At 50.5% G+C, this 12,850-nt stretch overlaps 1 protein-coding gene across 1 annotated transcript; it reads left to right on the top strand.

Moving 5' to 3' along the window:
• The first annotated feature begins 10,068 nt into the window (after window positions 1-10,068).
• Window positions 10,069-12,571, top strand: Fut7 (fucosyltransferase 7). Its single transcript, XM_036184198.1, is given in 5 exon segments — window positions 10,069-10,227; window positions 11,318-11,423; window positions 11,426-11,452; window positions 11,555-11,586; window positions 11,588-12,571. Coding segments are annotated over 5 exon segments (1,308 nt in total).
• The last annotated feature ends 279 nt before the right edge of the window (window positions 12,572-12,850 follow it).

Genomic DNA, 12,850 nt, shown 5'->3' with positions numbered 1-12,850 from the left:
ATGTGAACTATGAACCAATAGCTGAGGAACCCTCAATTAGTTTTTGGGTTTTTTTGAGACAGGGTTTCTCTGTGTAGCCCTGGCTGTCCTAGAACTTGTTTTGTAGACCAGACTGACCTCAGACTCTTAGAAATCTGCCTGCCTCTGCCTCCCAAGTGCTGGGATTAAAGGCATGTGCCACCACCAGCCAGACAAGTTTTGTTTTTTATTTATTTATTTATTTATTTTTTAATCATGGCAAGATTTTTTTTTAACTACTCTTGATCAACTAGCATAGAAATAATAGTTGTTTTTTTTTTTTTTTTTTTTTTGGTTTTGTTTTTGGTTTTGGTTTGTTTTTGGAAAGCCATACAGAGTTTTCTATATCTCATGAGAAGTAAGTCTAAGCCTCTCCAATTTTGTAGGATCACTCCTGCCAGGGAATCTAACTATTGTTTTAATGCCTCTAGGCCCTGATCAGCCTGTCTACTTAGTTTGGAAAGCATCAGAAGAGGCACATTTAGTCAAATGAGTCAGAGGCCAAATGGTCTCAGGGGCTCAGTAATATTGTTGTTATCCATATGAAGTAATCCGTAAGGCAGAATAAGGGGCGGGGCCTAGTTAAAGGTTTAGATGTTAGACCATTCCAGTCCCTTGTAAGTCCTCTAATGTGCATTTGGGCTGACAGTCTGGTCAGTTCCTATGCTATACATTATGGGGGCTGGGTGTCTAGGCATGCTGGCAGTCCTGGCCGAGTTTTGGCTAGGACTGATTAATTTTACCCCAGGGTCCTTTTCTGTGGCGGAGAGTTTGATTCCCCACATTTCCCCTCTTTTTCTTTCTTTTATTTTTTGGAGCTGAGGATCGAACCCAGGGCCTTGTGCTTGCCAGGCAAGCACTCTACCACTGAGCTAAATCCTCAACCCCTTCCCTGTTTTTCAAAGGTCAGAATCTGTTTTGTTTTGTTTTGTTTTTTTTTTAAAGGAACTTTCCAGGAATCCTTAGTTTTATACCCCATTTTTTGTTTGTTTGTTTGTTTTTTTTGAGACAGGGTTTCTCTGTGTAGCTTTGAGCCTTTCCTGGAACTCGCTTGGTAGACCAGGCTGGCCTCGAACTCACAGAGATCCGCCTGGCTCTGCCTCCCGAGTGCTGGGATTAAAGGCATGTGCCACCACTGCCCGGTGGAGCCCCAATTTTTGCAGTAGAAAAATCCCTTGTGCAACAAGAATGGAAAATTTTATTGCTTTGGAAAACCTAGGTTAGGAATTTCTCATAGAATCTAAAGAAAAGGAACAAGCAAATTAACACTTTTTAGCTGAATTCTCCTCCTAACCTTACAGAACTCTGGGTACCACATGTCTTTTCTTTCTTTCTTTCTTTCTTTCTTTCTTTCTTTCTTTCTTTCTTTCTTTCTTTCTTTCTTTTTTTAAGATACTGTTTGAGCAGTTTTATCAGGGTAGGGAATACTTGTACTCACCCTGGAAAGGTATTTATAAAAACTAGCAAGACGCTGGGCAGTGGTGGCGCGCGCCTTTAATTCCAGCACTTGGGAGGCAGAGGCAGGTGAATCTTTGTGAGTTCGAGGCCAGCCTGGTCTACAGAGTGAGTTCCAGGACAGGCTCCAAATGCTACACAGAGAAACCCTGTCTTGAAAAAAACAAAACAAAACAAAACAAAACAAAAAACCCAAAACAAAAAACTAGCAAGTACTTTTATCCTCCTTCAGCAGGCCAGATTTTGGTGAGTCAGTTTTCCCAGAGTTCACTGGGGTGTTGGTCTCTCAGTTGGACCCTTAGGCAAGGCTCTCTGTTTTGGATTCACTTGAGCCCAAACCTGGCATCCAGCTGAGACATCCTGAGTTAGGCTGTCTAGTTTAGGTATAGCATACCTTGGTCTGCCTGGGCAGTAGTGGCACAAACCTTTAATCCGAGCACTCGGGAGGCAGAGACAGGCAGATCTCTGAGTTTGAGGCCAGCCTGATCTACAGAGTGAGTTCTAGGACAGCCAGGGCTACACAGAGAAAACCTGTCTCGAAAAACTAACCAACCAACCAAACAAACAAACATACCTTGGTCTGAGCGACTCAGAAAGTTTTGTGGGCCCCAGATGAATACCATGGTGACAGGTGGTGACTAGAGTCCCGCCAATTGTGTCCTTCACCAACTTGTGGGTTTGAGCTGTCCATTTCTTTTTTACCATGAAGTCTCAGACAGCACTGGGCCATGTTAGGCATCAGAATATCACCAGGCCCCACTGGTTTTAAGGCTGTTTGTCAAGCAGCCAGATTAGCAGCCCAACAATGGAGGACAGCAATTTGGAGGGGCAGCCAAACAGCCTCTCTCAGAACCAAGGTTTCTTTTTTTATTTTTTTAACGTCCTTTTCCCCAGCAGCAAGAAGCCTTTCTCTTTAGATAATACCGTGGACATGCCCCATAGTAAAAGTTTACCAACTAACTGTCCACGAATATAGTGGTGGACTTTCCTTTTCCCCGTCAGAGAGCCTGGGTCAGACCGATCAGTTGTACTCTCTGGGCTGAGGTACGAAGCTTGGACCCAAATCATTTTGGCTAAAGTAACTATTGCAGCTCCCATGTACCTGGTTTCACCTTTCCTCTCCTGACGGTTATGGATGAGCACCTGCGTCATCAGGAAAGAGGGTAGCCAAATTGATGGCAGTGGGTTTCTCAAGTCAGACTGAAGAATGGGCCAGGATACTGTGTCACATAGTCATTAGACAGCCAGCATTCTGGTGCTCCTCAGAGGAGGACCTCAACCACACAGTGGGGTGCTGTGAGTACAAGATCTTGACCCAGACTTAACTTGTTTGTTTTCATCAAACTAGCAGTATCCGGAGGGCAGCAGTGGCGCATGCCTTTAATCCCAGCACTTGGGAGGCAGAAGCAGATGGATTTCCGTGAGTTCGAGCCCAGCCTGGGCTACAGAGTGAGTTCCAGGAAAGGTACAAAGCTACACAGAGAAACCCTGTCTCGAACCGCCCCCCCCCCCAAAAAAAAAGCATGTTAGTCATAACAAGTAGACGGTCACTGCTGTACATTTCTGGGTGTGTGTGGGGAGGGGGTTACTGAGAAATTATCTTCCAGGGACTGAAGTCAGAGACAAACAGCTAGTGGATACCAAGATGGATGCCTAGTTTTTTGTTTTGGTTTGGTTATCGAGACAGGGTTTCAGTTCAGATTAGGGGTTTAGTGCCCCCATGATGCCTTGCTCTTTCCACTCTGCTCTCCAGAGGCAGCAATATCCAGCTGTACCTAGGAACTCTTGAACCTGCCTCTGAATCTTTGGAGCTGGGATCTGAAGGACCTACTTACATCTTTAACATTTTTTAAACTTTAAAAAAAAATTATTTATTTATTATGTATACAGTATTCTGTCTGCATGTACATCTGCAGGCCAGAAGAGGGTGCCAGATCTCATTACAGATGGTTGTGAGCCACCATGTGGTTGCTGGGATTGAACTCAGGACCTCTGGAAGAGCAGCCAGTGTTCTTAACCGCTGAGCCATCTCTCCAGCCCTTTTATAATTTTTTTCTAATATTGGGGCCAACAGGGTGTCAAAGGAAATCTCTTCAGCAGCTGTCTTTCATCTCTCTAAAATGTGCCTAGTAGCCGGGCGGTGGTGGCGCATGCCTTTAATCCCAGCAATCGGGAGGCAGAGCCAGGCGGATCTCTGTGAGTTTGAGACTGGCCTGGTCTACCAAGTGAGGAAAGGCGCAAAGCTACACAGGGAAACCCTGTCTCGGAAAAAAAAAAAAAAAGTGCCTAGTGAAAACTGTTTAGAATCTCCTTGGTCAGTGTGGCTTTGCCTGGCAGAAATCTCTCTGCCCAGCCAATGGCAGTTTAATATATATATATATATATATATATATATATATATATATATATATATATATATATATATATATATATATATTAGAGACTGGTGGGCTTTGAATTTTCTAATTATACGGATCATTGACTTAAAAAGTGACATCAATCATGAAAGAGAAAGGAGTGAAACTTTCTCTTCTCTTTCAGGCTCGGCCCAGGGGAACCTTCCCTTCCCCAGGGCTGCTTAGAGTAGGCAAGGAGCAGAGGGAACGCTCACCTGGGGGAACTATTTCCCGTCCCTTTGAGCATCTCTTAGATGCTAGGGGCCCCAGCCTGGCCCTTCCTCACCTGACAGCCAACAGGAGTAAGAGCTTCTGCTCCTGGAGTGGGGCAGGTGGAGGGATTTACTTTGTTTTTTGTTTCTCTGGGGAACCTGGCAGAGATGAAAAGGATTCAGGTTCCCAACAGGAGGGGGCACAGGTCTTAAAGTAGGTGAGAAGAGGGTCTGACACCAGAGATACAGGGAAACCAATGGACAGACACACCTAACTGTGAACTTTGGTGGACTATGTCTTTGTTTTAGTTTTAGCGGTGGTGCTGTCTACCTGCATGTTGACTTTTCCTGCCTGAATGGTACTTCCAACGGGAAGTCAGTTGTGCTAAGGCCTGAGGGCCTACTGAGGTCTTGAGTAGTGAACTTTCCTTGTAAGCAAAGGAAGGCAGGGAGAGAGAGGCTACAGAGGACTGTTTATACTTTACACTATGATTGCAGTTTTAGACATGGATGGCGTTCATTCCTCTGGTTCTAGCGTGGGATACATGGAGGGTTGAGTGCTCTGGGAGCACCAGCATCCTCTTCAGCTCCGGTCCCTTTGCTCTTTTTATAGCAGTCACTCCTTGAAAACAGAAATAGCGTCCTGCTGACTATGCTGATTATGTTCTGTACAATTGGGATCATGATCTATTGTAAGCACACTCTCTGTTTTGAATGGGTGAGTTTATTACGTATACAACAAGCCATGTAAAAGAATAAATAGCAAGTAGCAGGGAGATAGACAGATTACAAAACATCTTCAAATTGAGTGCTCAAAACATCCAGAACACACCATGTGGTTTGATCCTGGCACTCAGGAGGCAGAGGCAGGTGGATCTCTGAGTTGGAGGCCAGCCTGGTCTGCAGAGTGAGTACCAGGACAGCCAGGGCTACACAGAGAAACTCTGTCTTGAAAAACTAAACCAAACCAAGCATCCCGGTGCAGATTTACTGGGAAAGCCCTGTTGAGGCACTCGGTTGGAGTTTGTGACAAAGTCTTGAGCAGAGCAGATTGAATCCAAATAAAACATTAAATACAAGCAGAAAGAGGCCTCAGATCTCGGCTCAGAAGTGCCCAACAGAAACCAACTAGGGAAGTTGCGGCCGCCAGTCAGCTGGAGTTCCCAACTGAGCTTTCTGTCCATGACTGACCTCTCATGGGCAGACTTCCCGCTTCTTCCTTCCGTAGGCGCTTTAACACCACAGGATAAACCCTTCTGTTGCAGGCCGTTTACTTTCCAGCTGCTTCAAGAATACAGTAGTTTTGCTTCTTTTTTTTTTTTTTTTTTCTGTTCTCTTCCCTTCTTGTCACAGAGTCAGGGGAAGGGGCAGACCATCCCTAGACAAGTGTTCTCAAAGGACACTTTGAGACAAATATGCCTGGGTCTGAAATGAGGGGATGGTGACACCACTTCCAGAGCCAACCTCTCAGGTCAACTCAAACAACACGTGACAATTTGCCAATACACTTACCAGTATATTGGAATAAAGTGTGTGTGTGTGTGTGTGTGTGTGTGTGTGTGCGAGAAAGAGAGAGAGAGAGAGAGAGAGAGAGAGAGAGAGAGAGAGAGAGAATGAAAATGTGGTCAGAGGTGCTGAAATCAGGCCATCAGTAGATCAGCCTGAAGAACAAGGATGTTAGTCAAACAGGAGGGGGCAAAGGTTGTAATCAAAACCCGTAAGAATGTGTCGGGGTGGAGAGGGTGCAGGTTCTAGATAACCCTGCAATAGCAAAGGCAAAGCTGTTTAGGCACAGGCAGGTCCCTGAAAAGTGGGGGAGACTAGTTAGAAATGGGGTCAATGGGGGCTGGCGAGATGGCTCAGTGGTTAAGAGCACTGGCTGCTCTTCCAGAGGTCCTGAGTTCAATTCCCAGCTCCCACATGACAACTCACAACTGTCTGTAACTCCAGTTCCAGGGGATCTAACACACTTACACAGACATACATGCAGGCAGAACACCAGTGCACATAAAATAAAGTAAAAGAAAACAGAAACAGGATCAACACTGCTTGAAGCTATTGGCTTATCCAAAGCAGTGTATTTTGGGAGCCAGAGTCCCCCACAGCAGAACCCCTCTCTCACTCATTGTGACCCTGGGCTGGCCTTTGTCATAAGCCTGTTTCCCTCCAGGCTGTGGAGTGGGAGAGCATGGAGGGGAGCTGAGCACTAGGCATAGCCCGTGGATGTCCACTGTCACTTACCTGCCCTCAGGGGAGATGACCACAGAGGACTGGGGTGTGGAGAGATGTGACCTCATCCAGGGTAAAGGACAACCTGAGGCTCAGTACATCTGTCTCGCTGGGGTGGTGGTAGTGTTGTAGCCAGAGCTGGGGGCTGGCTTCCCAGAGTTCCAGACTCAGTCTAGAGGGAGGTCCACCCTGTTTCGGTGCTGTCCTGCTGGTCGGTTCTAGAGACTCACCTTTGTGACATTTTGAGTATCCCAGTGTATTCCTCCTTTGCTGCCTACTCTGCAGTGCGGCTGGGTAACTCCGGGGTCTATAGGGGCTTGGCGAGTCAACTCTTGGGCAAGGAGCATAGCTTGGCCACTCCCAGAGCCATATTGCCCTATTTCCCTGTGCCAGTAGACCTGCTGTCCTTTCTGTGCCCCAGGGCCCCTGTTGAGGTGCTTTGTTTGACTCCAACATGAAGCCAGTCTCACAGCAGCCCTTGCTCTGACTTGCCAGAGGCCTGAGGCTTCTGCAGCCCTGGCCCCTAGGATCCCAGCTTCCCTACCTGCTTCTTGGGAGAGGAAGCCCAGGGGGATGCCTCTGTTTCAGCTCCTTTGTCTTCTTGCGGGACCTCCAGATGTCACTCAGCAGATGCCAAAGGGTGATAATCTCTACCTCAGCACAAACCTGGGTGGCACCCAGTCATTTGGACAAAGCTCCCAAACCAGCAAGACTCTGGGGGGGACTGCACAGAACAGAAGGTGTAGTCAGTGATCCTAGGAAACAGTCTCCTAGCTTCGGGGCCTGGAGAGATGGCTCCTTTCGTAGAGTGTTTGCTGTGCAAGCATGAGGACCTGGGCTTCTTCACAGCATCCATATAAGGCAAGATGGCCTATGTGGGCAAAGGCCCCTGATGCCAAGCCTGATGATTTGAGTTCGACACCCACATGACAGAAGGAGAGAAGAGATTCCTGCAAGTTGTCCTCTGACTTCCATACATGCACACTCACACCCATACACACACACACACACACACACACACACACACACACACACACACACAAATAAGCAATATGTAATTTAAAAGATTTTGGCTGACAAGATAGGTGAGCAGGTAAATGTGCTTGCTACCAACCCTGATGAACTGAATTTAGAACCCAGAACCCACTGACCTCTACAAGGGCTCTGTGGCACAGATGTATGTGTGTACACACACACACACACACACACACACACACACACCCCAAATAAATAAATGCAATTTTTAAAGATTTTTATTTCTAAATTAAAATGTATGTCTACATGTCTACGAATGTGTGTCTCTGTGTGGGTATATGCATGTGGGTGTCCACAGAGATGAGAAGAGGGGTCAGATCCCTTGGAGCTGGAGTTACAGGCAGTTGTAAGCCATGCACAACAGATGCTAAGAACTGAACTCAGGTTCTCTGCAAGAGTAGTATGTGCTCTTAACCTCTAAGCCATTGTTTCATCCCCAAATGTCATTAATGTTAAAAAGTTTGTGTTTATGGGTGTTTTGCATCCACATATGTGGTGACATATGTGCAGTGCCCTTGGAGGTTAGAAGAGTGTGTTGCATCCCCCTGGGACTGTATTACAGCTGGTTGTGAGCTGCCATGTGAGTGCTGGGCATCGAGCCTGTGTCCTATGGAAGAGAAGCTGGTGTTCTTAACCACTGGGCCATCTCTCTAACCCCCGCCAATGTAATTAAAAAAAAGTGTAGTAGAAGTGTAGGTGTGTGTCTGTAGCCTCAAAGACTAGAAATCCCAGGGGCTTGCTGGCTAGGCATCTAGCCAATTGGTGAGCTCCATGTTCAGTGAAATACCTTGTCTCAAAAAAAAAAAAAAATAAGGTAGTATGTATCCTCTGTGTGTGTGTGTGTGTGTGCGTGTGCGTGCGTGCGTGCCCGCGCGTGCACACACACAGATACACACCACAGAATGCACACACACACAGACATGCACACACAGAGATACACAAACACAGACACAGACACACACAGATATGCACACACAGAAACACAGACACATACCACAGAATGCACACACAGAGAGACATGCACACACAAAGATACACAAACACAGACACAGAAACACACACACACACACACACACACACACACACACACACACTCCTCCCCGCTTCATCCCCTAGGAGGTGATGTCCTTCAGCCTGGGAAGCTAGGAAGTGAGCCCTGATTCTGGGTACCCCAGCTTCAGCCTACCAACAGCTATGCAGCCCAGAGGAGTGTGTCCTAGTGCAAAACAGAAAAGGATATGCAAAACTTGGGGTGCGGTACATGGGTCCCTAGAGAACCAGCTCTCAGCAGATCTGTAGCTCACCCAACAATTGCACCTGGACAAGGACATGCTCATTCTCCAAAGGCTTAATGGGAAAGAGTGGGCGAGGAGTGGCCGAGAGATCACAACTCTCCCATGCCCTTTAGGGCTGTCCGCCTGCTGCCCAGCCCAGCTGGCTCCTGATACCATTTCATGTTACTTCTCAGCAGCATGCTCCCTAGGCGTCCTTTTTGCTGCCTGCAAGCCTACAAGGCCCCATCTCTATGCTTTCCCAAAGGCAAGCCCTGAACCCAAGTCCCCAGAACGCTGTTGTATGCGGCAGCTCCCTCCCTCCTTAGCACAATCAGGTGACTTCAGAGAATGGCCACCAGGGGGAGCTCCAGGCACACATCTGGCCAGTCTTGGAGGCTGGGTGAGGATCAGGCAGGTGGGCAGGCACTTTCAGAGGTAGCCATGTCTCACCCTCCCGTGGCCCCAAGTCTGTGTGTGCAGTGTGCAGCTGTCTGTAGGCTGGGCCGCGCCCTGGCTGGAGGAGCGTCCACGGGGTCTCTTAGGCTGGGTAGACTGTGTGATCCTGATCCAGTGCGCGCCAAACTGCAGGGCTGGGGTTGGGTGCCCTTGATTCCCAGATAGCCCAGGATGTTGGGAGGCCTGGAGGATGAAGTGGTATGTTGAGGCCCCTGGCTTTCCCTTTGACTCATGCTGTCTCAACCCTCCCCCGCCTTTTCCTCTTTCATTCTGAGCCTTTTCTGGGCCAAACTTCTGAATCTATTTCCCAGTTAGCATGTTCTCATGATCAGGGGCCCCAGCAGCTGCCAACCTGGGTTGGCATGGGGGAGTTAGACTAAGACAGATGTGGGGGAGGTTCCTTCAAGTCCACCCAGGAAGAGAGCCGGCCGCAGGTGTGGGTGAGGCCGGGGCAAGGGCCCCAGCCAGCCTGGCGGCACAAACGGAAGAACAGCAGGCTCCGGCAGCAAGAAGCCTGTGGCCCCGCGCTGGCAGGATGGCCCCCTTCCTGCAGACCTCCACTGCCTTCTGAGTTCCTGCCACAAGGAGAAGGGGTGGGGTGGGGTGAAGTGAGGTCTGAAGCCGGGGTGCGGCTCTCCTGGGGTCACCCTGCTTGGGGAGAGATGCCAGGGGCGGAGTCACAAGGGCAGATATCACTATGGTCATCTCACCAGGCGCCAAGGGATCAGAAGGGCAAGGGCGCAGCTGCCCACTCCGTGGCTACCTTCCGACGTATCTCAAGCCAGCTAGAGGGTTTCTGATCGCACCCCCTTCTTCCCCTTCAGGCATTGCGCAAACTCTCCACCACAATCTGGAGGTTATACCCTGCCTCGGGGGGATGGGGCACCTCCAAGGTGCCAAACAGTCACCTTCCCTCACACTGGCCTCTGCCCCCACCATGGTAACTGTCAGTCACTTGGTTCCTGTCTCAACAGCAGCATGTCATGTGAGAGGATGGCTAGGGGAGGCCAGGAGTCCTGGAAGCCCAGCAGTGAACCAGAACAGGGCTGGGTGAAGTGTGAGAGGCAGTCCACACATGGGACCCTGCAGCAGCAGATCTGGCAAACCGTTCCTTTCCTTACAGAGCTCCTGGAGGACTGGGACACGGACAAGGCAAGCTTGCTGTTCTCCATATGGGACCCCAGTGTCCTGGGCAGCAGAGTGGGGATCTGGTAGGGATGGAGGAGGCTGAAATACCCTGGCTAAAAGCCTTGTATAGGTTAAAGCTCTGGGTGACCCGGCCAGGCCACTTACCTGGCCTGCGCTGGGTCATTGCATCTCCAGATTGGGGGTCGGGGGAGAGAGGGAGATGGGAGGTTAGCCCATCAGAGTCAGCTGGAGGGAAGCCAGGCAAGCCTAGACCTGAGGCTGGGACTAGCCTTCCTGCTCTGGAGTGGATGCCAACCCCTGCCCACCAGTCTGCCTGTCCACGTCAGGGACACACAGACTCCTTCCCTTTCCAGACTGGAAAGCCCCCTCCTGGGGTATCAGGAAGAAAGGAAATGACCTTCAGCTCTTCCTAGTCCACCCAGGACCTTGGGCTGAGCTTACAGCTCAAGGTTTGTATGCCCACAGGTCCCTAGGCCGAGAGAGATGTGCACCCTTAGCCCTTCCTGAAGTCCAGTGCAGCTCTGAGTCTCCTCTGGAGGGCATGTGCTAAGTAAGGTCTCATCGGACTGTGATGGGGCCTTTTCTAAGGATTATGATTCTGTGAACAAGGCAGTTCCCAGAGGGGGCAGAGGTGGGGTGCCATGGTCTCTGAGAACAGCAGTTTGTGATGCCTGAGGGTCCGTAGGAACAGGGCCAGCTCAGTGGGGAGTTGGGGGAAGTGGGTGTCACTACAGGGAGGGGCCCCTGTGGCCTCCTGGGGAAGTGCAATTGCTGTCTTTGGGTGTCCTGGGGTTGTGTGGTGGACCATGGATGGGGGTGCTCATCTGGAGAGGGGGCCACTTCTGCTTAGAATACTCACAAAGGGGCTATCCTTTTCCTGAGGGCAAGCAGGTGCCCTGGTCCTCCTCTGTATGCCTAGCTGGTCATCTCTAGGGACCAGCAGGGTTGGGCAGGGGACCTTGGCTTAATCTTCTTCCTGTCTCAATTCCCTCTTCCAGAAGAGGACAGGGTTAGATAGTGGTTGATGCCAAAACCTGAAGGGGTAGGGCGGGGCAGAAGTGGGAAGGCCCCTGGCTTCCCTCACCTTGGGTAGATGAAAGGAAAGCATCAGAGCCTGAGTTTAGATGCAGCTGTGATTTTAGGGTGCCTCTATTGGGGAGGCAGCTGTGATTTGAAAACCTCGTTTCCTTGGGTGACTGACTTCAGAAGCTGTGGATGAATTGTGCTGGTGAGTGCCTGGCCCTTGAGGTGTCCCAGGTGGGGGATGATGGGGATTTACCGGTCCCTGAGTTGAGGGTGACAGGGCCTCTCCTTTTTTATCCTGCTTCAGGGTGCAAGCCGACCCAGAGGCTGCGGGCCTGGGGGGGGCCTGGCTGGAGGTGCAACATTCATGGCCTTCTGGCTTCTTTGGCAGCTGGAATCAGCTCCTGGGGGAGCCCCAGCGCCTCAGCCCACGCTCACCATCCTTATCTGGCACTGGCCTTTTACCAACCGGCCTCCAGAGCTGCCCCGTGATACCTGCTCTCAGTATGGCATGGCTAGCTGCCTCCTGAGTGCTAACCGGAGCCTGCTAGCCAGCGCAGATGCTGTTGTTTTCCATCACCGTGAGCTGCAGACCTTACAGTCTCGCCTGCCCCTGAAACAGAGGCCGCATGGGCAGCCTTGGGTCTGGGCCTCCATGGAATCTCCCAGCAATACCCGGGGTCTCCATCACTTCCGAGGCATCTTCAACTGGGTGCTGAGCTATCGGCGCGATTCAGATATCTTTGTACCCTATGGTCGATTGGAGCCCTACTCTGGGCCTACACCCCCACTGCCGGCCAAAAGCAAGATGGCTGCCTGGGTGGTCAGCAATTTCCAGGAGCGGCAGCAGCGTGCAAGGCTGTACCGGCAGCTGGCCCCTCACCTGCGGGTGGATGTGTTTGGACGTGCCACTGGACGGCCCCTGTGCACTAACTGTCTGCTGCCCACTGTGGCCCGGTACCGCTTCTACCTGTCCTTTGAGAATTCGCAGCATCGAGACTACATCACTGAGAAGTTTTGGCGCAATGCGCTGGCAGCTGGTGCTGTGCCTGTGGTGCTGGGGCCTCCTCGGGCCACCTACGAGGCTTTTGTGCCACCAGATGCCTTTGTTCACGTGGATGACTTCAGCTCAGCCCGCGAGCTGGCTGTCTTCCTTGTCAGCATGAATGAGAGTCGATACCAACGCTTCTTTGCTTGGCGAGACCGGCTCCGTGTGCGGCTCCTGGGTGACTGGAGGGAACGTTTCTGCACCATCTGTGCCCGCTACCCTTACTTGCCCCGCAGCCAGGTCTATGAAGACCTTGAAAGCTGGTTCCAGGCTTGAACTTCTGCTGCTGGGAGAGGCTGTGTGGGTGGAAGGCTGATGTTGAAACCAAAGCCCTAGGCAGCCAGCCTCTTGGGTCACTCTGGGAGTAACCCGAGGCTCCGGTCGGTGAACAGGAAGCCGGGACATGAGTAGAGCAGGATGGGCAGGAGAAGCCATCTGGATGATGAAGCTGGTGGACTTTAGAGCAGGGATCCCAGGAAAGAGATAACAGAATGGAGGGAATTAATGAGCACATCCTACAAGCTAATCAGTCAGGAAAGAGCTTGAGGGTCCCCA

This window comes from Onychomys torridus, chromosome 4, assembly GCF_903995425.1.
Source record: "Onychomys torridus chromosome 4, mOncTor1.1, whole genome shotgun sequence".
Classification (NCBI taxonomy): Eukaryota; Metazoa; Chordata; class Mammalia; order Rodentia; family Cricetidae; genus Onychomys; species Onychomys torridus.
Note: the sequence above shows the minus strand (reverse complement) of the source record. Positions and strands in the feature narration are given on the sequence as shown.